Source organism: Macaca mulatta, chromosome 2, assembly GCF_049350105.2.
Source record: "Macaca mulatta isolate MMU2019108-1 chromosome 2, T2T-MMU8v2.0, whole genome shotgun sequence".
NCBI classification, from domain to species: domain Eukaryota; kingdom Metazoa; phylum Chordata; class Mammalia; order Primates; family Cercopithecidae; genus Macaca; species Macaca mulatta.
Window position 1 is genome coordinate 97,707,355 of NC_133407.1, and position 25,558 is coordinate 97,732,912.

The 25,558-nt window shown below is 44.6% G+C and overlaps 1 protein-coding gene across 3 annotated transcripts in view; it reads right to left on the reverse strand.

Moving 5' to 3' along the window:
- The window catches only part of LIPH (lipase H), a 78,621-nt gene that overhangs the window by 46,255 nt on the left and 6,808 nt on the right, over nucleotides 1-25,558 (reverse strand). Inside the window, exons 1-2 of one of the 3 annotated variants that reach the window (XM_077992003.1) lie at nucleotides 16,617-16,720; nucleotides 8,621-9,036 (exon numbers count right to left, since the gene is read on the reverse strand). In XM_077992003.1, the coding sequence (XP_077848129.1) occupies nucleotides 8,621-8,669 (49 nt within the window). In that variant the 5' untranslated portion in view covers nucleotides 8,670-9,036; nucleotides 16,617-16,720. Of the gene's footprint in view, nucleotides 1-8,620; nucleotides 9,037-16,616; nucleotides 16,721-25,558 lie in introns of those variants that run through there. The other 2 variants (XM_077992004.1, XM_015131419.3) reach the window with 2 other exon arrangements.

Genomic DNA, 25,558 nt, shown 5'->3' on the forward strand with positions numbered 1-25,558 from the left:
CAAGAATTTTCTCCTTTTTATATCACTGCACTTTTCCTACCACATTCCTGAAGCCTTATTTCCTTTTTCCAGAAAAATTCCCCACTGATGTAGAAGCTCCAGGATAATTCATCTGTTCCACCCATTGTATTCTCAGTGCCAAGAACAGGGCCTGGTTCAGAGTTAGCATCAATAAATGTTGATTGAACAAATGAATATCAACACGTTAGCATGTTCTGCAGAGACCAGATCCTCCGAAGTGTTGCAATTACAGGTGTGAGACACTGAACCCGGCCTCATTCTTTAAATATTCATTTCTGTTGGTATTTCCGAAGTCATCAGGTACTTGTATGCCTTCAGAAAGCAAAACCCTTTTGAGTTATTTTATTGTTATGGTACAAAGTCAAGGTTGTTCAGAGGTAGTGCAACAGAGCACATATAACCAGTGACCACAGAACATGTTAAAGTGGTTTTTAAAGCTTAACTTCTTCTATTAGAGTTTATCTGAAACAGGGGAGATTTTGCCTGTCCTTTTCAAACTACTCTGAAATTCATTTACTCTGAAATACCATTTCCTGTTGATCATTGGAAAATTACAGTTGGATGAGTGGTGTTTCCAATATACTTTGATAAGGAATTCAGACTCCTATTTAGAACAGGCATGATTATCATTTATTCCTTTCTATCTCTTAAAAGAAAAAGAAACATATCCAGGTAGGATACCAGGGCAATCTGACTGTAACTTCTTTAGCATAACTGTGCCTGAGATGTTTTCTTGCAATTTAATGCATGGTCTCCTGCAGACCAAATCTGGCCATGCCCATTTATATATTGTCCATGGCTACTTTCCTGCTCTAAAGGCAGAGTTGAGTGGTTATGACTAATGGTCCATAAAGCTGAAGATATTTACTATCTGTCTCTTTACAGAAAATGTTTGCCAACCCTAGTCTAATGTCCTAAACACAAATACAGGCCAAGCATGGGTGGCTCACACCTGTAATGCCAGCACTTTGGGAGGCCGAGATGGGAGGGTCCCTTGAGGGGAGGAGTGCGAGACAGCCTGGGCAACATAGTGAGATCCCATCTCTACAAAACAAAAAAACAAAACACGACCTTGGAAAGAGCGTGAGTTTTGGAGTCAGACCTAGGTTTGACATCCAACTCCACTGCCTATTAGCTATGTGACCTCTGGTAATTAATTGCCTAACCTCTCTGGGCCTCAGCTTTGCATCTGTAAAATAATCATAATAGGCCAAGCATAGTGGCTCATGCCTGTAATCCCAGCACTTTGGGAGGCTGAGGCAGGCGGATCACTTAAGGTCAGGAGTTCGAGACCAGCCTGGCCTACAGAATGAAACCCCATCTCTACTAAAAGTACAAAAAAAAAAATTAGCTGGGTGTGGTGGCACATGCCTGTAATCCCAGCTACTTGGGAGGCTGAGGCAGGAGGATCACTTGAACCCGGGAGGCAGAGTTTGCAGTGAGTCGAGACCCAGTCACTGCACTCCAGCCTGGGTGACAGACTGAGACTCTGTCTCAAAAATAAATAAATAAATATAAATAAAAATACAAAAATTAGCCAGGTGTGGTAGTGCACACCTATAATCCCAGCTACTCAGGAAGCTGAGGCAGGAGAATCACTTGAACCCAGAGGGCAGAGGTTGTGGTGGGCCAGGATTGCACCACTGCACTCCAGCCTGGACGACAAAGTGAGACTCCGTCTCAAAAAAAAAAAAAAAAGAAAAGAAAAAATTTCTAAAGCTCAGCGTGGTGGTGCAGGCCTATATAGTCCAGCTACTTGTGAGGCTAAGGCAGGAAAAACACTTGAGTCCAGGGTTCAAAGCCTGCCTGGGCAATATGGCAAGACCCATCTGTTTAAAAAAAAAAAAAAAAAAAAAAAGGCTGGGCGCGGTGGCTCCTACCTGCAATCCCTGCACTATGGGAGGCCGAGGGGGGCAGATCACAAAGTCAGGAGATCGAGACCATCTTGGCTAACAACAGGGTGAAAACCCATCTCCACTAAAAATACAAAAAATTAGCTGGGCGTGGTGGCAGGTGCCTATAGTCCCAGCTACTCAGGAGGCTAAGGCAGGAGAATGGTGTGAACCCTGGGGGCGGAGCTTGCAGTGACCCAAGATTGCGCCACTGCACTCCAGCCTCGGCGACAGAGCGAGACTCTGTCTCAAAAATAAAAAAATAAAAATAAAAAATTCCCGCCCGGTGCTGTGGCTCACACCTATAATCCCAACGCTTTTGGAGGCCAAGGTGGGAAGATCACTTGAGCCCAAGAGTTCAATACCAGCCCAGACAACAAGGTGAGACCCTGTCTCTACAAAAAATCAAAAAGTTAGCTATGTGTGGTTGCACGTGCTGGTGGTCCCGGCTACACTGAGCCTGTGGCAGAAGGTTGGTTTGCACCCAGGAAATCAAGGCTGCAGTGAGCTGTGAGCTGTGATCACACTACTGCACTCCAGCCTGGACAACAGAGTTAAGACCTTGTCTTAAAAAAAAAAAAAAGAAAAGCTGCCTATGCTGTCTCAGATACACACTCAGCTCTGGCTTCTTAGCTTCTACCTCATTTTGGAGGAATTAATTTTATTTCCCACATTTCTGATTGGGAGAAAACCTCTTTAAAGAGAGGAGACTCCTCATTCATATCCAAAGAGGTATCTGTGTAAAAAGAAGACAGAATTGTGGACAGAGGAGAGGAAGTTCTGAGATTCTACGACAGTCAATAAGCAAAGGTGGGAATTGCTTGAACCCGGGAGACGGAGGTTGCAGTGAGCCAAGATCACGCCACTGCACTGCAGCCTGGGTGACAGAAAGACTCCGTCCCCAAAAACTAAGGTATCTCAGACCTGTGGTTGATGAAGGTGCCTTGGACCCTTTGGTCCACTGACCTCCAAACTTATATGACAGAAGTCCTACATGACAGAATTTCACGTCAATTTCATGTCCTACATGAAATTAATCTTGACGTGTAGTGCCCAGTCAGGAAGTAAAACAGCCCTGACTCATACTGCTTTTTAATCTGGAGTTTTGCTTTCTAAGGTGTGCTTGAGCTTTCTACCCCTCCACCCTGCCCCCACACATGACAGATGTGTATTAATAACTTCTTTAGAACAGAGGTCTACAGTCAGGTTTACTGACTTGATGCTGCCTGAAAGTATTTACTGAAGGCAGGGCATGGTAGCTCACGCCTATAATCCCAGCACTTTGGGAGGCTGAGGAGGGTGGATCGCCTGAGTTTGAGACCAGCCAGGCCAGCCTGACCAACATGGTGAAACCCCGTCTTTACTAAAAATACAAAAAATTAGCCAGGCATGGTGGCGGACACCTGTACTCCCCAGCTACTCGGGAGGCTGAGGCAGGAGAATCGCTTGAATCTGGGAGGCAGAGGTTGCAGTGAGCCGAGATCGCATTACTGCACTCCAACCTGGGCAACAAGAGGGAAACTCCCTCTCCAAAAAAGAAAGAAAGAAAGTATTTACTGAAACCCAGATAAAGATTAAGAGATATATTTTCAAGTAATCTGCATGGTTGGCAATGGATGTTAGTATCTGGGATACAAGCTCATTACGCGTTGATGCCAAAATGTTCACAGTAACCTATGCTTGAGCACACTTTTATGCTTGCCTGAAAACACTGTTCCAAAGGAATTTCCAAAAGTCCAAGAAATAAAAATCTGAAGTTTTTTTTAGGCCAGAAACTTTGCCTTCCTTGTGTTAGAAAATGAGTTGGGGCCGGGTACAGTGGCTCAAGCCTGTAATCCCAGCACTTTGGGAGGCCGAGGCCGGCGAATCACCAGATCAGAAGATAAAGACCATCCTGGCCAACCTGGTGAAACCCTGTCTCTACTAAAAATACAAAAATTAGCAGGCTGGGCACGGTGGCTCACGCCTGTAATCCCAGCACTTTGGGAGGCTGATGTGGGCAGATCACAAGGTCAGGAGATTGAGACCATCCTGGCTAACACAATGAAACCCCATCTCTACTAAAAATACAAAAAATTAGCCAGGCGTAGTGGTGGGTGCCTGTAGTCCCAGCTACTCAGGAGGCTGAGGCAGGAGAATGGCGTGAACCCGGGAGGCGGAGCTTGCAGTGAGCCGAGATCGCGCCACTGCACTCCGCCTGGGCAACAGAGCAAGACTCAGTCTCAAAAACAAAAAGAAAAAGAAAATTAGCTGGGCGTGGTGGTGGACACCTGTAGGTCCAGCTACTTGGGAGGCTGAGGAAGGAGAATTGCTTGAACCCAGGAGGCGGAGGTTGCAGTGAACTGAGATCGCACCACTGCACTCCAGCCTGGCCAACAGAGCAAGACTGTCTCAAAAACAACAACAACAAAAAAAAACAAACAAAAACAAAACAAAAAAACTCATCCTAGGCCGAGCACGATGGCTCACGCCTGTAATCCCAGCACTTTGGGAGGCTGAGTTAGATGGATCACCTGAGGTCAGGAGTTCCAGACCAGCCTGGCCAATGTGGTGAAACCCCGTCTCCACTAAAAATACAAAATTAGCTGGGCGTGGCGGCACATGTCTGTAGTCCTAGCTACTTGGGAGACTGAGGCAGGAGAATCACTTGAACCTGGGAAGCAGAGGCTGCAGTGAGCCAAGATCACGCCACTGCACTCCAGCCTAGGTGAGACAGAGCAAGACTCCACCTCAAAAACAAAACAAAACTCATCCTGAGCCAGATTGTGAAAGGATTACAGTTGGACAGGGTCAAACCTTGTAAAGCATTTGTTTCGCCAGGCGTGGTGGCTCACACCTATAATCCCAGCACTTTGTCAGGCAAAGGCAGGTGGATCACAAGGTCAGAAGTTCAAGACCAGCCTGGCCAAGATGGTGAAACCCCATCTCTACTAAAAATACAAAAATTAGCTGGGCATGGTGGTGGGTGCTTGTAATCCCAGCTTCTCCGGAGGCTGAGGCAGAGAACTGCTTGAACCCAGGAAGCGGAGGTTGCAGTGAGCCGAGATCACGCCACTGCACTTCAGCCTGGCAACAGAGCCAGACTCCGTCTCAAAAAAAAAAAAAGAAAAGGAAAGAAAATATTTGTTTCTTTTTTACCCTGGGCAGAGACAGGCAAGAAGCATATGGGCAGATTGCCCTCTTGATTAGAAGGATATGTCTGCTTTAAACCACTGGCTGTATTTCTTTTTTTTTTTTTTTTTTTTTTTTGAGACGGAGTCTCACGCTGTTGCCCAGGCTGGAGTGCAGTGGCGCGATCTCGGCTCACTGCAAGCTCCGCCTCCTGGGTTCACGCCATTCTCCTGCCTCAGCCTCCTGAGTAGCTAGGACTACAGGCGCCCGCCACCGCACCCGGCTAATTTTTTGTATTTTTAGTAGAGACGGGGTTTCACTGTGGTCTCGATCTCCTGACCTTGTGATCCGCCCGCCTCGGCCTCCCAAAGTGCTGGGATTACAGGCTTGAGCCACCGCGCCCGGCCCACTGGCTGTATTTCTTTAGGATGCAACCGAGAAAATAAATGAGATGCCAGATTTTCTCATTCTCATTTCTGAATCATGTGCATAAATATGCACATTCACACCCCCTCATTCACCTTTGCCAACTTGTTAGAGAAAGATGAGTCACCATACAGGAATAGTTTTAAATCATTCTAGAGGATTACAAATATCTGAGGAAATAATTCTGGTTTTGGCACTAAACACTTTCCTCTGGGAAAATATCTACCTAGTTTTACAGTTGCTAGGGCCAAAATATTGATAGCAGAGTAACTTTAAAAAATAGTTATGTCAAGCAGCCTTAATTTAGAACAATATTTAAAAACCTGTGTTTATTGTACCACCTGTAGCTGAAAAACCCTGAAGGCTTGTTAAAAATGCAGTTTCCAGGCCAGGCACAATGGCATGTGCCTGTAAGTTCCAGATACAGACAGGGCGAGAAAATTTTTAAGACAGGGTCTTGTTCAGCCAGCTGAAGTGCAATGGCTACTCAGAGGCACAGTCATAGCTCACTGCAGCCTCCAACTCCTGGGCACAAGCGATCCTCCAGCCTCAGCCTCCCCAAGTGCTGGGACTACAGGTGTGAGCCCCTAGGACCAACCAGAAAAGTGTTTAAAATGTAGATTCCAGGATCTCACTCCAGACCTACTAAGTTTGGATTTTTGGAGGTGGAGTGCATTTTAATCATGACCTCAGGGGATTCTAGTGTACTTTAGTTTGTTAGCTGTTGCTTTGTTCACTGGTAAGATTATGGCAAACATTCCTAACATGGTTTCACAAAGATTAGAAAACAAAACAAAGATCTCTGAAACTGAATGACTTGTATCCTTGGGACTTCTGAAGCTCATTTTAATGCTTGGTAATTTTTGGACTGCAAGCAGAAGGGAAAAACAGAAAGTGCATGCATTTGAGATTAATAATGTCTACTACCAGATGAATATTATCCAACACCCTCCCTAATGAAAGTTCCAAGTTTATGGTTTCCTAGACACTGAGAAGACTAGAATTAGCTTACAGCTATACTATTTTTTTCCTTCTACGTACAGAAGTTTATTCTTGTGTGTCTCTGTCTGCTGAGATTCTATCATGCAGCAGTGACAGTCTTCTAGAATCATGTAAAACAAGACTTTACTTCTGAGAAGATGCTAAGGAAAAGGAAGGTCACAAAAAAATTAAGTTGCTGTTTTTTCAACTTTATAAATGGAGATGTATAATGAAAGACTGGAAGAAGGTACCCACAAGCCATCTCATGTTTTTGTGTTAGGGTTGGCCCTGACCCACTTAAGATACCTCTGCCTTTATATTATTATTATTTTTTTTTTTTGAGATGGAGTCTCACTTTGTTGCCTAGGCTAGAATGCAGTGGCACGATCTTGGCTCACTGCAACCTCTGCCTCCCAGGTTCAAGAGATTCTCCCGTCTCAGCCTCCCGAGTAGCTGGGATTACAGGCACATGCCACCAGGCCCGGCTAATTTTGTATTTTCAGTAGAGACGGGATTCACCATGTTAGCCAGGCTGGTCTTGAACTCCTGATCTCAGGTGATCCACGCGCCTCGGCCTTCCAAAGCGCTGGGATTATAGGCGTGAGCCACTGCGCCTGGCCATTTATGCTTATTTTTTTTAATTTAAAAATGATAATAGGCTGGGCGCGGTGGCTCACGCCTGTAATCCCAGCACTTTGGGAGGCCGAGGTGGGTGGATCACGAGGTCAGTAGATTGAGACCATCCTGGCCAACATGGTGAAACCTCCTCTCTACTAAAAATACAAAATTAGCCAGGCACAGTGGTGCACTCCTGTAGTCCCAGCTACTTGGGAGGCTGAGGCAAGGAGAACCGCTTGAACCAGGGAGGGAGAGGCTGTAGTGAGCTCAGATCGCAACACTACACTCCAGCCTGGGTGACAGAGTGAGATTCTGCCTCAAAAAAAAAAAAAAAAAAAAAAGATAACAAACATATACTTTAAAAAGTCGAATTCTCAGTTAAAAATATCATCATTGCTATGATTTTAACTTACTAGAAAATCAACTTCAAAACCATATATAAAAGAAAAATTTATAGGCCAGAAATCCTAATACTATTTTTCCATTTCCCTTCTAAACTTCATTCACAGGCATACATACATGATTTTAACATAGTTGTAATCATAGTTTACCAACAAATTTAAGTTCTATTTTTTCTACTTGGTGTTACTTTAAAAATGTTTGCTTATTTCTGCATAGCATCAGAATTAGTTTAAAGGCTACTTTAAAAAAATTAAGTTGATATACTGTCTTTTATCCATTCCTGTATGTAGAAACATTTTGGTTATATCTAGTTTCAAGTTACTGCAAGTAATATAGTTAGACTTATCTCTGCATAGGAGGCTTTTCTCTTTTAAAAGTTATTAATTTAGAATAAATTCCCAGCAGTGGTTTTACTAGCCTAAAGTACAGGAACATTTTTATGGGTCTGAATATATAACATATTTACCCTTTGCCCTTCAAAAAAATTATATCAACCTTCATTACCATAGCTATCTGAAACAAAACTGAATACTTAAAAAGGTTGCAAAGTGTCGAATTTTATTTTTTTAAGCATTTCACTTTGTTTTTGTTACATTATCAGGTTCATTAGGGTTTTAATTTTGATTTCCTCATTATGATTAACAATTTTTAAGTTATAAGTATGCCAGGAACCATTCCAAGTAGTTTATCTATATTAAATTATGTTTTCTCTAAGAATAATTTAAATAAACTCTCGATGTATGAAAATGTAAAAACCAACCCTCGATATATTAAATACAAGATAAATTTTTGTATTTCCAGAAAATAAATCATCTCATTTCACAGAACTAGAAAGGCATAGATAAAGACTAAGAAAGAAAATAAGACTTCTAGATTTTACAGCAGATTTGATTGTTGTACATAAGAAGAAATTAATTTGAAGACATAATAGCTTCTTTTATGATTGAGAATTTTTTTTCAGGATTAGAAAGTTCACCAGACCTGTATCTTTTTTTTTTTTAAGGAAAAGCTAAGGAAATGATACAGGCTTCCTATATCTTTTTCCTTAAAAACGACTCTATGGAACTTAAAAAGTTCACTGAAGGAAGTGGAATGATGACATGCAAAATGACAACACAACTAATTCTATTTTTTAAGCAGTTAAGAAAACCAGTTAGTAAATAACCTACCTGATCTTGCCAAGCACATCAAACTGATGAATAAGTAGAATCTCAACATATGGAAACTGGAGAGATCGTGTGTCACATTCACAAGAATGATTTACTTCGCAGAGGCTTAAGAGTTTCCACTGCGGAGTTTTGCTCACAGTGAGCTCAGACGACTCAGAGGTGTGGTGACAACAGGAAGTTCCCTAGGGACTGACTGCAGGCAGTCCCAACCCTTTCAGGAGCTTTGACTCCTCCTCTTTTCAATAAAAGGTCAGTTACTGTCTACTTTATACAATTTTATGCATATCTTAGTATTATAATCTGCATTTGCAGAATGACGAGTTCAGAATAGTTTCATTCTTTGTGGGCGGTTTATTAGTTGTTTGGCTTGGTGTGTTGAAATCCAGTGTGACTTGAGATCTTTTCCCCCTTGGTTCCTGTGAATGAAATAACAAATCCAGTTTGTATCTGTTGGCCTGTATATACAAAACCAGTTTTTACATTAATTCATACACTCATTCATCATAGGGCAGTCTTTAGATTTTATTAAGAACATTTCGGCCGGGCGCGGTGGCTCAAGCCTGTAATCCCAGCACTTTGGGAGGCTGAGACGGGCGGATCACGAAGTCAGGAGATCAAGACCATCCGGGCTAACACGGTGAAACCCCGTCTCTACTAAAAATACAAAAAATTAGCCGGGCGTGGTGGCGGGCGCTTGTAGTCCCAGCTACTCGGGAGGCTGAGGCAGGAGAATGGCGTAAACCCGGGAGGCGGAGCTTGCAGTGAGCTGAGATCCGGCCACTGTACTCCAGCCTGGGTGACAGAGCGAGACTCCTCTCAAAAAAAAAAAAAAAAAAAAAAAAGAACATTTCATTAGGTCCAATTATATATCTACTTTTGCCAAAATATATGTATGCTTCAGATTAAAGGAAACTTTTTTTGGTATTATATCTCTTTATTTGTATTTCTTCCTATCTAGAATTTCTACATCTCTAATAGTTCTTTTTTAAAAAGGAAAAATAGGCCAGCGTCGTGACTCACGCCTGTAATCCCAACGCTCTGGGAGGCTGAGGCCTGCTTGAGGTCAGGAGTTTGAGACCAGCCTAGCCAACATGGTGAAACCCTGTCTCTACTAAAATTACAAAAATTAGCAGGTGTGGTGACACGCACCTGTAGTCCCAGCTACCTCAGGAGGCTGAGGCACAAGAATTGCTTGACCCCAGGAGGCAGAGGTTGCAATGAGTCAAGATCATATCACTGCACTTCAGCCCGGGGGACAGAGTGACTGTCTCAAAAAATAAATACATAAATAAAAAGGAAAAATAAATGGAAAATTTTCAAATAGAGAGACATGCCAGAATCTATGCATCTCAGTGATAGAGGTAACTAAACTTGTGCTGCATAGCTCCAAGGTAATTTAATTCTCTTTCTGATGAGAGTGCTTGCAACACTAACTCAGGCTTCTGGTGGTCTGATGAGCTTAAAAATAAGCCGGGCACGGTGGCTCATGCCTGTAATCCCAGCACTTTAGAAGGCCGAGGTGGGCGGATCACGAGGTCAGGATATCGAGACCATCCTGGCTAACATGGTGAAACCCCATCTCTACTAAAAATACAAAAAAATTTAGCCGGGCATGGTGGTGTGCGCCTGTCGTCCCAGCTATTCAGGAGGCTGAGGCAGGAGAATGGCGTGAACCCGGGAGGCGGAGCTTGCAGGGAGCCAAGATCGCACCACTGCACTCCAGCCTATGCGACAGAGCAAGACTCTGTCTCAAAAATAATAATAATAATAAATAATTTTAAAAAAAAATTAACATGCTGGGTGCGGTGGCTCATGCCTGAAATCCCAGCACTTTGGAAGGCTGAAGCGGGTGGATCGCTTGAGTCCAGAAGTTCCAGTCCAGTCTGGACAACATGGCAAAAACCCGTCTCTGAAAAAAAATACAAACATTCTTTAGTGCACCTGTGGTCCCAGCTACTCAGGAGGCTGAAGTGGGAGGATCACCTGAGCCTGGGAAGCAGGAAGTTGCCATGAACCAAAATCATACCACTGCACTCCAGCCTAGGTGACAGAGTGAGACCCTGTCTCTAAATAAATAAATAAATAAATAATAAAGACACAACTTAAGAATACATTTCGGCCGGGCGCGGTGGCTCACGCCTGTAATCCCAGCACTTTGGGAGGCCGAGGCGGGCGGATCACAAGGTCAGGAGATCGAGACCACGGTGAAACCCCGTCTCTACTAAAAATACAAAAAATTAGCCGGGCGCGGTTGTGGGCGCCTGTAGTCCCAGCTACTCGGGAGGCTGAGGCAGGAGAATGGCGTGAACCCGGGAGGCGGAGCTTGCAGTGAGCCGAGATCGTACCACTGCACTCCAGCCTGGGTGACAGAGTGAGACTCTGTCTCAACAACAACAAAAAAAGAAAAACCAAAGAGATAGCCTGTAAGCCTGTCTATTTTTCGCTCAGCTTTTGTTTAGTTTAGAGGAAAAAATTTGCTTTTATTTCTGTAAGCTTTACTAATTTGAAAACAACTGCCCTCTGGAACAAATGGAGACTTGTTTCACATCTCTTTTAGGAACATATTAGGGAATGCCTTGCTCCCTGTTCAATCAGTGTATTTGCCTGATAAATATTTGTTGAGGTCCTATGAGTTTTCAGTACCATGCCAAGTGCTTATCTACATGGAACTAATGTACATTTTTCTGGAAACTATCCAGTTATAGGAATGGGAATCATTTCTGTTGGGAGGACTCTTTGTGCTACTTTTTGTCGTTTTTGTTGTTTTTGAAACAGGGTCTCACTCTGTCACCCAGACTTGAGTGCAGTGACTCGATCACAGCTCACTGGTCTTGACCTCCTGGGCTTAAGAGATTCTCCTACCTCAGCCTCCTGAAGAGCTGGGGTCACAGGCACATGTCACCATGCCCGGCTAATTTTTTAATGTTTTTGTAGAGATGGGGTCTCGCAGTGTTGCCCAGGCTGGTCTCAAACCCCTGGCCCCAAGCAGTCCTCCTGCCTCGGCCTCTCAAAGTGCTGGGATTACAGGCATGAGCCACCGTGCCTGGCCTCTTTGTGTTACTATTAATGATTTTCCTGCTGGTGGGCACAGAAGGTCTCTAACTTCTTAACTGTGCTCCTTTCTACTTTAGGCATTCAGAACAGCACAAAAATCAATGGGAGAAACTGTCCCTTATTTTTTTACAATAGTGAGAAATATCAAATATAAGAAAACATACAACAGTCCCAAGAATGGGAGAGAGGAGAGGCAGGGAGGAGAGGAGAATAGATGTGACTGTAAAAGAACCTTTTAGTTGGCCGGGCTCATGCCTGTAATCCCAGCACTTTGGAAGGCTGAGGCAGGTGGATCGCCTGAGGTCAGGAGTTCGAGACCAGCCTGGCCAACATGGTAAAACCCTGACTCTACTAAAAATACAAAAATTAGCTGGGCATGGTGGCGGGTGCCTGTAATCCCAGCTACTTGGAAGGCTGAGGCAGAAGAATCACTTGAACCCAGAAGGCAGAGGTTGCAGTGAGCCAATATCGTGCTATTGCACTCCAGCCTGGGTGACAAGAACAAGATTCCATCTTAAAAAAAAAATCATCTTTTAGTGAAAATCATCTTTTAGTGATGAAACAATTGTGTATCTTAATTGTGGTAGCGGCTATGTGGTGGTGGAAAGGTGATAAAATAGCACAGAACTACACACACTTGCATATGAAACTCTAAATGAGGTCTGTGGATTGTCAACCAGGGTCAATTTTTTTGTTTTATTTTTATTTTTATTTTTTTTACTTTTTTGAGACAAGGTCTCACCCTGTCACCCACCACAACCTCCAACTCTTGGGCTCAACTGATCCTCCATCTCAGCCTCCTGAGTAGCTGGGACCATAGGCACAAGCCACTGCACCTATTTTTGTAACTTTCTGAGAACCAATAATTCTTTTTTTTTTCTTTTACTTTTCTTTTTTTTTTTTTTTTTTTTTTGAGACACCGTCTTGCTCTGTAGCCCAGGCTACAGTGCAGTGGTGCAACCTCAGTTCACTGCAACCTCCACCTCCCAGGTTCAAGCTATCCTCCTGCCCCTCAGCCTCCCAAGTAGCTGGGATTACAGGCATGCGCCACCATGCAGAGCTAATTTTTGTATTTTTCAGTAGAGACAGGGTTTTGCCATGTTGGCCAGGCTGGTCTCGAACTCCTGGACTCAAGTGATCTACCCTCCTCGGCCTCCCAAAGTACTGGGAATTACAGGTGTGAGCCACCATGCCCGACCCAAAAATTATTTCAGAATAAAGTTTTTCAGGCCGGGTATGGTGGCTCACATCTGTAATCCCAGCACTTTGGGAGGCTGAGACAGGTGGATCACCTGAGGTCAGGAGTTTGAGACCAGCCTCATCAATCTGATGAAATCCCGTCTCTACTAAAAATACAAAAAAAATCACCAGGTGTGGTGGTATGCACCGGTAATCCCAGCTACTCAGGAGGCTGAGACAGGAGAATCACATGAACCCAGGAGGCAGAGGTTGGGAGGCAGAGGTTGTAGTGAGCTGAGGTTGTGCCATTGCACTCCAGCCTGGGAAACAACAGCAAAACTCCATCTCAAAAAAAAAAAAATATATATATATATATATACACACACACACACACACACACACACACACACACACACATATATATATACACACACACACAAAAATTAGCCGGGCATGGTGGCGGGCGCCTGTAATCCCAGCCACTCGGGAGGTTGAGGCAGGAGAATCACTTGAACCCAGGAGGTGGAGGTTGCAGTGAGCCAAGATTGCGCTACTGTATTCCAGTCTGGGTGACAGAGCAAGACTCAGTCTCAAAAAAAAAAAAAAAAAAAGAAGTTTTCCACAATTTTAAAAGATGAGTCAACTCCTAATCATTTGAAATAATTTATTCAAAGGTACTCTAAGAAAAAGCATTTCTTCATTTCCAATCAGTTAATTAAGATTTTCTCAATTCTGTCACCTCCTGATTACAACTCAAGAATACCAGTTTTCCTATTTTCCAATCTAGTGTTACCTCTGGGTTTTTCTTCTTCTTTATTAAACCTAGAAGTCACTTGCTACAGAAAGCGTATTTAAAAGGTACAGGCAAGCTTCCAAACACATGGACAGGAAAAACAGGTATGAAGTGTAATGGAACTAAGGGGTGGAGGTTTTATAACTCTCATTTGTTTTGACAGCCAAGAAAGGTGACCTGTGTCCCCACCTGCCCAGGTCTAGGGCTCCAAGCTGGCATATGACTCATTATAACACCCTTTTGCCTTCCCTTCCACATCAGTGACCCTGCCATTTCTCACTTTCATTCCAAGTTTGGAAAGATAAGCGAGTTTCTTCAATTCATATCCTGCAAAGAGATAAGGGTAACTTTCCCCAATTCCATTTATTCGTTTCATTTCATCAGTCCCTCATTGATCGAACATTTCTAGAGCTCTCAGTACAAGAAATAAGGAAGAAATAGAACATGCTCCTTACATCAAGAAGACAGACACATTAATAATGAAAGTGGTAATAATAATGCTAATATAGGCCAGCATGGTGGCTCATGCCTGTGATGCCAACTGTGGGGGTGCAGGGCAACATATTCAAGCTTATGTACAAGGCGTTTGAGGTCGGGGCATGGAAAAATACGGAGGCGCTGTGTGTATGTTATTTGTGCATGAGAATGAAACTCGACCCTGAAAACAGGACAAGGAGTGGAGTGTGTGGTGTGATAAGGAACGCTGAAAACAGCCTCCTGAGAATGCAGTTTGAGTTTTACAAGGCCACAGGTGCCTCACGACCTGACCTCAAAAAAGCCATCTAGTGGATGTTTGTGGTTTAACAAGCCCTTTCAATAAATACTTGGTGGACAGATGCTGGGGCGGACTCTCTTAGAAGAGCTACCCCCCATTCTAACTGGTGTGAGATGGTATCTCATTGTGGTTTTGATTTGCATTTCTCTAATGACCAGTGATGATGATCATCTTTTCATATGTCTGTTGGCTGCATAAATGTCTTCTTTTGAGAAGTGTCTGTTCACACACTGGGGCCTGTTGTGGGGTGGGGGTCTGGGGGAGGGATAACATTAGGAGAAATACCTAAGGTAGGTGACAGGTTGAAGGATGCAGCAAACCACCAGGGCACGTGTATGCCTATGTAACAAAACTGCACGTTCTGCACATGTAACCCAGAACTTAAAGTATAATAATAAAAAAAAAGAAGAGTTACCCCCTGCCCCGCTCAGCTGGAATTGTCTGAGAACTCATTCGTGGCATTCATTGCAAGCTATAAGCTCTGCAAGTGGTGCCCCGACATGATCGCCTTGAAGTTCCGTGTGAAGGAGGCCAGCTCATCAATTTTGGGGGAATCCCGGTAAGGGACAGTCCTGACTCCCATCAGGAGGACGCGACCCACACGTAAAATATCAGGGGTTGGGTTACCGTGGGTCAGGAAATGACCAAAGAACAGAAAGTATTTTTTAACAGTGCAACAGCTACTTAAGGCTATCCAGTGCACTGTAGAGCCTGGAGCTCTACACAAGCTCATGCTTTTAATTCGGCAGGAATGCCCTTGGTTTCCTGATCAAGGAACCTTAGATTTAGAGCTATGGGAGCAGGTAGGTCGCTGCCTGAAAAGAGGACATGAGCAAGGTCATTTTACTAATTTTACTATTTTGACCACCTGGGCGTTGTATCCTCTTTATCTGTCAGATCGCGGTTAGACGGCCCATTATCTCCACCTGAAAAGAATTCAGAAGATTTGAAGGGAGAGATTCCTCTCCCCACTTCATTCCCTTCTATGGTGAATAACGAGATTTTTTCTAGTGAGGAAAAACAGGAACCAGAACAGCGGGGGCGGGGCGGTGCTCCTCTCTCTACTTCAGTCCCTTCTGTAGAGGGGCCTAAGGAGGACATTTTTTCTAGTGAGGATAAGGACGGACCGGAGCCTTTTCCTCCCCGTATAAAAAACCCATTGCCCTCCTTTCCTCTACCCTTAAAGGGACCTGCATTTGTTGGCCCTGTTCAGCCAACAGCATCTCCCATCCCCCTTAAGGAGACTGGAGGCTGCCCCAGGGACAGTTCTTAGATTAAAACCCCTGGTCAGCGACGTGGGTATAATCGGGTGGCGGCGCCTCCTCAACAAACTTCCCTGCTGGAGGGGTGCCGCCAGGAGTAAAGGAAAGTGGGTGATTATGATTGTCTTCCTAACATGCAAGTTCCCATTTCCTACTTCCAGCATCAGCCTTTCTGGCCTTGTCTTTTTTCTGTTTTTCTGGAGTATAAGGGGAAGTTGCATGCTACTTCCTGGGTTTTATCCCAGCTAGCTCTAGCTTTCTTGCTGCCCACAGAGGCCTGGGGCAGCAGAGTTGCTAAGATGCCAGGGAGTGCCCATTTGGTCACTGGCAGTCTGGGCAGGTTACCCCTTTCTGGGTTTGTGGTGACAGAGGGGAGGCCAAAAAGCACAGAGCAGGCAGCTCCAGCCCCGTCCTGAGGATCTACCTCACCACCGTCACGTGCCTTAGTAACTGCGCCCAGGAAGTGGCCTGCTGCTTGCTGTGGTGCTGCTTTTCCTACTTCTGCCCTTCGCTGCCACCCCTCACATGTCTCAGTTGACAAGCAATTCCTTGTCTTCCCTGGCCCCCTAGGGAAAGGGCTAAGAAACAGTCCATGTGCACCCCGACCTTACTAGCCTAAGGTGGGCAAAGGAGTGTGAGCAGCCTAGAGGACAGAGCCATGGGGGAGGAGCCCGCTAGTAAGGGGCGCTCTCCTGTAGCCATATTAAATGCTAACTAGGCTAAGGTGGACGAGATCTGCCACCTGTTGTCATCTTCAGAAGATAGACGCAGCAGTAAGGAATGTTTGTTTTGCTTTTTTATAAAATGTTTAAAAACACTGTGGCTAAGAAACTTCAAAGCAGACCCTGTGCTGCATGTCTGCTCCTCCCCTGAGCCTCTCTGCTTGGGGGTAGTAAAAGTAATAAAAAGCCCAGCATATTTTCAGTACCTTACCTAACAGGGTTGGCTCCAGGCGTCGGTGGCCTAGAAGATACGGGGAATGGTTTTCTCCCAGCCTGTTACCCTCTTGCCTCCAGCCTTCCCGCTTACACACGCACTTTACCACCCGGTCATTCTCTAACCTCTTACTGCCACTTGTAGTCTTCCTTCCTTCCTCTCAGGATAAGGACAGCAACAAGTGGCAGGCTATTAAAAAGAGAAGCTGCCTAAGGAGCCCAGAACGAATAAAAAGAAACCAGCCACAACCCTACTTTCCCAAGCTCACTTCTAAGACATTCCAGTTAAAGGCTGTTGCAGGAAAATGGCCAACACCAAAGGACATTTTTAAAAGTTTTTTGTTTTTTTTTTTTTTTTTTTTACACATTTAAGTTAACTCAATGCAGGTTTATTATCCTGGCGACTTGCAGTCACATTCTAATTACTTTCAAGGGCCAAAATATACTGAAAATTACTTAAAATATCATGCCTTAGTTTAACAGCTGGCTTTATCTTTTGCCATTTCTGTATTTTATATGTTATGTACCTGTCTCATAATCCCCCTAAACATATACAAAAGACTACAGATTTAATAGCTTCTCTTCTCATAAAGGGATGCCAGTATTGCATCTGGCTGTCAGGATATGACCCTGCTATTGTTTTCCTACCTTTAAGCAAGGAACAATTTCATACTTTCTTAGCTTATGATCTTGATTGGCAAGTAGCTATGCTTTATTGCTGACTTTATTGGTAATATCAGCTTTCATTTACCAGCCTCTAAGCTCCTGAACTTTTTACAAACTGTACCTGTTAAATTTGTATCTATTGTTGTCTCTGAGCCTTTACTTCATGCCACCACTGTCTTTACAGGTGGCTCAAAAAAAAAAAAAAAAAAAAACCATAACTGAAAAAGCAGCTGTAATGTGGCAAGATGCCATGCAGAACTGGCAGCACAAAATCCAGGAGCATTTTAAAAACTACGCAACAGGTGGAATTAGGTGCCCAGATATTGGCCTTACAAACTTGTCCTCACCAAGACATAATATTCGCTCTCATTCTGGGTTACCTGGTCCCTTATCAGAAGGCAACGCTCGAGCTGATGCTCTGGTATGACCATACGTGTGCTTTGCAAATTCACCTGCCTTTTTGCGAGCTCAAGCTGATCTTGCTTTTTTTCATCAGAATGTCCGCAGTCTTAAACAAGTTTCATTTGACACTTACTCAAGCTCGCATGATTATTAAAACTTGTCCTGATTGCCGACGGCATTCTCTAAGGAAGGAGACCACTACTACTCCTGCTGCCCTCCTCCCCCCACCTTGCCTAGTTCACAAGACAGGAGGAAAGAGAGAAAGAAACAAAAGTAAGATAAATAGCCAGACAACCTTGGCACCACCACCCGGCCCTAGGAGTTAAACAAAGTAGTAATAATAACATCAACCCCTGGCCTAAACTACTTGTGTTATCTGTAAATTCCAGACACTGTATGAAAAAAGCATTGTAAAACTTTTTGTTCCATTAGCTGATGCATGTAGCCCCCAGTCACGTTTCCCACGCTTGCTCAATTTATCACGACCCTTTCATGTGGACCCCTTAAAGTTGTAAGGCTTTAAAAAGGCCAAGTATTTCTTTCTCAGGGAGCTTGGCTCTTAAGACGCAAGTCTGCCGATGCTCCCGGCGGAATAAAAAACCTCTTCCTTCTTTAATCCGGTGTCTGAGGAGTTTTGTCTGCGGCTCGTCCTGCTACATCTCCTTCCCCCTTTTCCTTAGGCCTTGGTGCCAACCCACGAGGTCTGGTACCTAATGCTATCTGGCAAACTGATGTTACTCAGTATCCACCCTTTGGATGTTTCAAATTTCTCCATGTTACCATGGGCACTTATACAGACCTGATACATGCCACCCTCCAGACCAGAGAAAAAAACAAAGATGCAATTGCTCATTTGTTTAAATCTATTATAACTCTAAGCCTTCCACACACTATAAAAACTAATAATGGGCCGGGCACAGTGGCCTATAATTCCAGCACTTTGGGAGGCCGAGGCGGGTGGATCACCTGAGGTCAGGAGTTCAAGATCAGCCTGGGCAACACAGTGAAACCCCATCTCTACTAAAAATACAAAATTAGCCAGGTGTGGTGGCACATGCCTGTAATCCCAGCTACTCGGGAGGCTGAGGCAGGAGAATCACTTGAACCTGGGAGGCGGAGGATGTGGTGAGCCGAGGTGGCGCTATTGCACTCCAGCCTGGGCAACAAGAGTGAATCTCCGTCTCACCAAAAAATAAAACAAAAACAAAAACTAATAATGGACCTTGCTATCTTAGCGCTCAATTTGCATATGCACTGCAACTTTGGCACGTACAACGCAAAACTGGTATTGCTTATAACTCAACCAATCAGGCCATTGTTAAATGTGCTCATCAAACTCTTAAAGTATATCTTAATAAACAAAAAAGGGGGAATATGGGACTCTCTTCTCGAGAACAGGACCTGTCGTTGGAGAACCAGCTGACAATGACGGTGATGACTCGGAAGGCACCTGACATTACCTGGAGACAGCTAAAGAAACTGGATCAACAGGCATCTATTCAGCTTGCAGACGTGGAAGGCCCTGCAACTGCAGAGAATTGGTTTCTTGTGTATCTGATGGTAATTAGGGAAACTTCTGAGAAAGTAAGACAGACATGGATGTTGGGGTGGCTGGTAATTCTTGTCCTTTGCCAATTGGGATCAGCTCAAGAACATGTTTATTGGAGTCATGTTCTAGATCCCCCTGGTTTTTTGTTTGTTTGTTTGTTTGAGACAGAGTCTTGCTCTGTTGCCCAGGCTGGAGTGCAGTGGCGCGATCTCAGCTCACTGCAAGCTCTGCCTCCGGGTTCACAACATTCTCCTGCCTCAGCCTCCCAAGTAGCTGGGACTATAGGCACCCCCCACCACGCCCAGCTAATTTTTTTGTAGTTTTAGTAGAGATGGGGTTTCACCATGTTAGCCAGGATGGTCTCCATCTCCTGACCTCATGATCCGCCTGCCTCAGCCTCCCAAAGTGCTGGGATTACAGGCGTGAGCCACCACACCCATTTTTAATGTTATTACATGGTGGGATGCTGACTTGCCTTTGTCATCTAATGATACTTATTGGACAGGAGGCTGATGGATGCCCCTGTCTTATCCCTTAACTGAAAATTTGGGATGAATTAAATTTAATTACTCCTTGATTTTATTGTCTAGTAATCCCCCTCTTTGTTTTTCCACAATAGCACATAAGTGTATTACTCTCATCCCTCAGGAGTATCTTTACTATAAGCCTAAAAGGGATGCTAAGCTTGCAAACTTGACTTTTATTTCTACTATTACCAGTAATCTTACTGAGGTCTCTCATGAAGCTTCACAAGTGCCTGATCTTCCTATATGCCATCCGAGTAGGGACTGGCGATATAAGTTTGAGGCCGTCCAGTGGTCACCGTACAGACAGCCTGCACTGTGTCAAGGGCCTCTGTTTGATAATGGCACCTTATTTGATTGGGGTCCCCATGGTAATCTTCTGTCTGCAAATCAGACTATTGGATTTAGAAGTCCCTCCAATAGTTCTATTACCTAGTCAGAGTGTGGCCTTTCAGGACCAGTATTACAACTGAAAGGGAAACAAGCTTTAAGCCCTGCTCATACCCAAATTTGGAGATTAGGATTTCCCTTTTTGAACGGATTCTTTCACATGGTGAGTATATTACCAGCAGTGGCAACTATACCCTCTCTTTGCGTAATAATGTTACTGACACTCTCCTGATTTGTACTATGCACCCTTATATAATTTTGTTTGGGTAAGGTGTTCCTAACGTAGAGCAGAATCAATCCTTTTACAGTATTAAAGTCTCTTCCAGTAGTTGGTGTGCTACATGCTTGTCTCACCGAAATGTTACGCAGTTGAATATAACCTATGTCATGATCTTAAAATGATGTGTGGAATTGTGGCTACCTGTAAATTTAACCCAGAGCTGGGAAGCAGATTCCACCCTGCAGCTGTTTAGAAAAGCACTGTCTCATACTTGAAAAAATAAAAGATTTCTGGCCACTTTAATTGCCTTTTTAGTCTCAGCTATTATTATATTAGCAACTGCTGCTACTGCAGCTGTTTCTCTGACAGAATCTATTCACACAGCCTCAGTGGTGAACCACATGGTATATAATGTAACCCATGAATTTCAAGAACAGGTAAATATTGATAAAACTATTCTGTCTCACCTGAAGGCTCTTGAAGCCGCTGTTCTATAGCTGGGGAATCAACAGCAGGCATTCATTACCCGTCAACATTTACATTGTGATTGGCAATATCATTCTGTATCACACCCCTGACACATAATAGCTTCCAATATGCTTGGGAGAGAGTGAAAGCACATCTGCAAGGGGCTTATCACCACCATTTGTGTTCTCAAATTTCCACTCTTGAGTGTGAATTAAAGAAACAACTTGAGGAATGGTTGCAGCAATTACAAACAAGTACTCTTCAGCAATTACAAGAGGCTTTCAATGGTTAAACCCGAACACTTGGTTGTCTGGTTTAAATATATGCATTTGGATGATGGCTGTTGTACTTATTCTTTTTTGTATCTGTTTGCTAGGCATTTGCAGAAGGCCCTATACTGCCACCTGATGCATCTATGACCAGGGAAGAATGATAGAAGCTTACCTTGCATGAGATGACCAGCAAGCTTTAAGAATTAAAAAAGGGGGAGATATGGGGGGCACATGGCAACATATTCAAGCTTATGTACAAGGCATTCGAGGTCGGGGCATGGAAAAATATTGAGGCGTTGTGTGTATGTTTTTTGTGCATGAGAATGAAACTCGACCCTGAAAACAGGACAAGGAGTGGAGTGTGTGGTGTGATAAGGAACGCTGAAAACAGCCTCCTGAGAATGCAGTTTGAGTGTTTTTACAAGGCCACAGGTGCCTCACGACCCGACCTCAAAAAAGCCATCTAGTGGATGTATGTGGTTTAACAAGCCCTTTCAATAAATACTTGGCGGACGGATGCTAAGGTTGACTCTCTTAGAAGAGCTGCCCCCGCCCCCGCCCTGCTCAGCTGGAATTGTCTGAGAACTCATTCTTGGCGTTCACTGCAAGCTATAAGCTCTACACCAATACTTTGGGAGACCGAGGCAGGTGGGTCACCTGAGGTTAGGAGTTTGAGATCAGTCTGGCCAACATGGTGAAACCCTGTCTCTACTAAAAATACGACAATTAGCCGGGCGTGGAAGCAGGTGCCTGTGATCCCAGCTGCTCCAGAGGCTGAGGCAGGAGAAGTGCTTGAACCTGGGAGGTGGAGGCTGCAGTGAGCCAAGATTGTGCCACTGCATTCCAGTCTGGACAACTGAGTGAGACCCTATCTTAACAAAAAAAAAAAAGAAAGAAAAAAAATCATATATAGAGACATGGACACAAATCCTATAGGAGAACAGATGGGAAAGCAATGAGATATGGGGAATCCCAGACACCGTAAGCATTGTAAAAGTCTCACGGAGGAGGTGCCTTTGGGCTGGGTTCCAAAAACTAGGTAAGTGTTCATGAGGTACAGAAAGTGGGGGAAGGGCGTTCCAGGCAAAACGAAAAGACCAGGAGACACGAAGTCATGAAAGAAGTGCAGCTGGCCAGGCGCGGTGGCTCATGCCTGTAATCCTAGCATTTTGGGAGGCCAAGGCGGGCATATCACGAGGTCAGGAGATCGAGACCATCCTGGCTAACACAGTGAAACCCCGTCTCTACAAAAATACAAAAAATGAGCCAGGTGTGGTGGCAGGTGCCTGTAGTCCCAGCTGCTGGGGAGGCTGAGGCAGGAGAATGGCATGAACCCGGGAAGCGGAGCTTGCAGTGAGCCGAGATCGTGCCACTGCACGCCAGCCTGAGCGACAGAGTGAGACTCCGTCTCAAAAAAAAAAAAAAAAAAAAGAAAGAAATAAAGAAGTGCAGCTTAAGGGTTTGGTGTGTATGAATAGGGAAATGATAAAGTAATTTGAAGATAGTCTGTGAAGAACTTCATAGCCTTGCTTAAGATATTGGATTTTACCTTCAGGGTGGTAAGAACCTGACCATCTTCTTGTTAACTCATTTATAAGTTAATATGTTTTATTATATAATAATACAAATGAATATAATATAATACATAATATATACTATACTACATAATATCAAATATAACGTATCTGTATGTTAACTTATTAACAATATACACAAAAAAAGTTGGTCATTTATTACAACACAAGAAGGAAAGGCTGGGCATGGTGCCTCACGCCTGTAATCCCAGCACTTCGAGAGGTCGAGGTGGGTGATCACCTGAAGTCAAGAGTTCAAGACCAGCTTGGCCAACATGGTGAAACCTCGTCTCTACTAAAAATACAAAAATTAGCCGAGCGTGGTGGCGCGTGCCTGTAATCCCAGCCACTAGGGGGCGCTGAGGCAAGAGAATTGCTTGAACCCAGCAGGTAGAGGTTGAAGTGAGCCCAGATGGCGCCACTGTACTCCAGCCTGAGCAACAGAGGGAGACTGTCTCAAAAAAAAAAAAAAAAAAAAAAGAAGGAAAAATCTATTTAAGATTAAAATCTGACCCGACGTGGTGGCTCACGCCTATAATCCCAGCACTTTGGGAGGCCGAGGCGGATGGATCACTTGAGGTCAGGAGTTCAAGACCAGCCTGGCCAACATGGTGAAACCCCATCTCTACTAAAAATACAAAAATTAGCTGGCTGTGGTGATGTACACCTGTAATCCCAGCTACTAGGGAGGCTGAGACAGGAGAATCATTTGAACCTGGGAGGCAGAGGTTGCAGTGAGCTGAGATCATGCCATTGCACTCTAGCCTGGGCGACAGAACAAGACTTCCTCTCAAAAAAAAAAAAAAAAAAAAAAAAAAAGATCAGATGGGCGTGGTGGCTCACGCCTGTAATCCCAATACTTTGGGAGGCCAAGGCGGGCGGATCACCTGAGGCTGGGATTTCGAGACCAGCCTGACCAACATAGAGAAACCCCGTCTCTATTAAAAATACAAAATTAGGCCGGGCACGGTGGCTCACACCTGTAATCCCAGCATTTTGGGAGGCCGAGGTGGGAGGATCACCTAAGGCTGGGAGTTCGTGACCAGCCTGACCAACATGGAGAAACCCCATCTCTACTAAAAATACAAAATTAGCTGGGCCTGGTGGCGCATGCCTGTAATCCCAGCTACTCGGGAGGCTGAGGCAGGAGAATCACTTGAACCCCGGAGGGGCGGAGGTTGTGGTGAGCCAAGATGGTGCCATTGCACTACAGCCTGGGGCAACAAGAGCGAAACTCCGTCTCAAAAAAAAAAAAAAAATCAGCCGGGCTGGGTGGCACATGCCTGTAATTTCAGCTACTCCGGAGGCTGAGGCAGGAGAATCGCTTAAACCCAGGAGGCGGAGGTTGCAGTGAGCCGAGATCCTGCCATTGCACTCCAGCCTGGGCAGCAGGAGCAAACTATTTCTCAAAGAAAAAAAAAGATTAAAATCTACTTACAAAGTATTGTTCATGGCACAGAGCTACCATGACTTCCTTACAGACAATGTATCAAATACGATCAATTCAAGTCCACCCTGTCAGTTACTGCTTGTTTTTAGAGCAGCTGTACAGAACATTTCAAGGAGAGATGGCTCTAACAAGACCAGTATACACACTAGTAAGACAGAGACAAAATGCCTTTTCTTACTGAAAACTCACTTTTTAAATTTTTTTTTTTTTTTTTTTTGAGACGAAGTCTTGCTCTGTCTCCCAGGCTGGAGTGCAATGGCACGATCTCTGCTCACCACAACCTCCGCCTCCTGGGTTCAAGTGATTCTCCTGCCTCAGCCTCCCAAGTAACTAGGATTACAGGTGCCCGCCACCATGCCCAGCTAATTTTTTGTAATTTCAGTGGAGACGGATTTTCACCATGTTGGCCAGGCTGTTCTTGAACTCCTGACCTCAGGTGATCCTCCTGCCTCGGCCTCCCAAAGTGCTGGAATTACAAGTGTGAGCCACCATGCCTGGCCTAAAATTTTAAAGTAGAGAGGGGGTCTCACAATGTTGTCCAGGCTGGTCTTGAACTCCTGGGCTCAAGCAGTCCTCCTGCCTTCACCTCCCAAAATGTTGGAATTACAGGCGTGAGCCACCACATCTGGCCTACTAAAAGTTTTTTTTTTTTAATTTAATGCATCCCACTGAAAAGTTTTTTTTTTGGTTTTGTAATTTGTTTGGTTTTGTTTTTGTTTTGAGACAGGGTCTCACTCTGTCACCCAGGCTGGAGTGCAGTGGCACAATCTCGGTTTGCTGCAACCTCCACCTCCCAGGTTCAAGTGATCCTCCCACCTCAGCCTCCCCAGTAGCTGAGACTACAGGCCTGAACCACCATGCCCAGCTAATTTTTTTTTTTTTTTTTTTTTTTTTGAGACAGAGTCTCACTCTGTAGCCCAGGCTGGAGTGCAGTGGCACAATCTCAGCTCACTGCAACCTCCGCTTCCGTGGCTCAAGTGATTCTCGTGCTGCAGCCTCCTGAGTAGCTGGGACTACAGGTGTGTACCACCATGCCTGGCTAATTTTTCTTTTTGTATTTTAGTAGAGATGGGTTTCACCATATTGCCCAGGGTGGTCTTGAACTCCTGAGGTCAGGTGATCCACCTTCCTCGCCCTTCCAGAGTGCTGGGATTATAGGTGTGAGTCACTGCGCCTGGCTGCTAATGTTTGTATTTTTAGTAGAGACTGGGTTTCACCATGTTGGTCAAGCTAGTATTGAGCTTCTAACCTCAGGTGACCCACCCGCCTCAGCCTCCCAAAGTGCTAGGGTTACAGGCGTGAGCCACCGCACCCAGCCATAATTTTTATTTTGAGATGGAGTCTCACTCTGTCACCCAGGCTGGAGTGCCACCCAGGCTGGAGTGCAGTGATGCAATTTTGGCTCATCACAACTTCCGCCTCCCA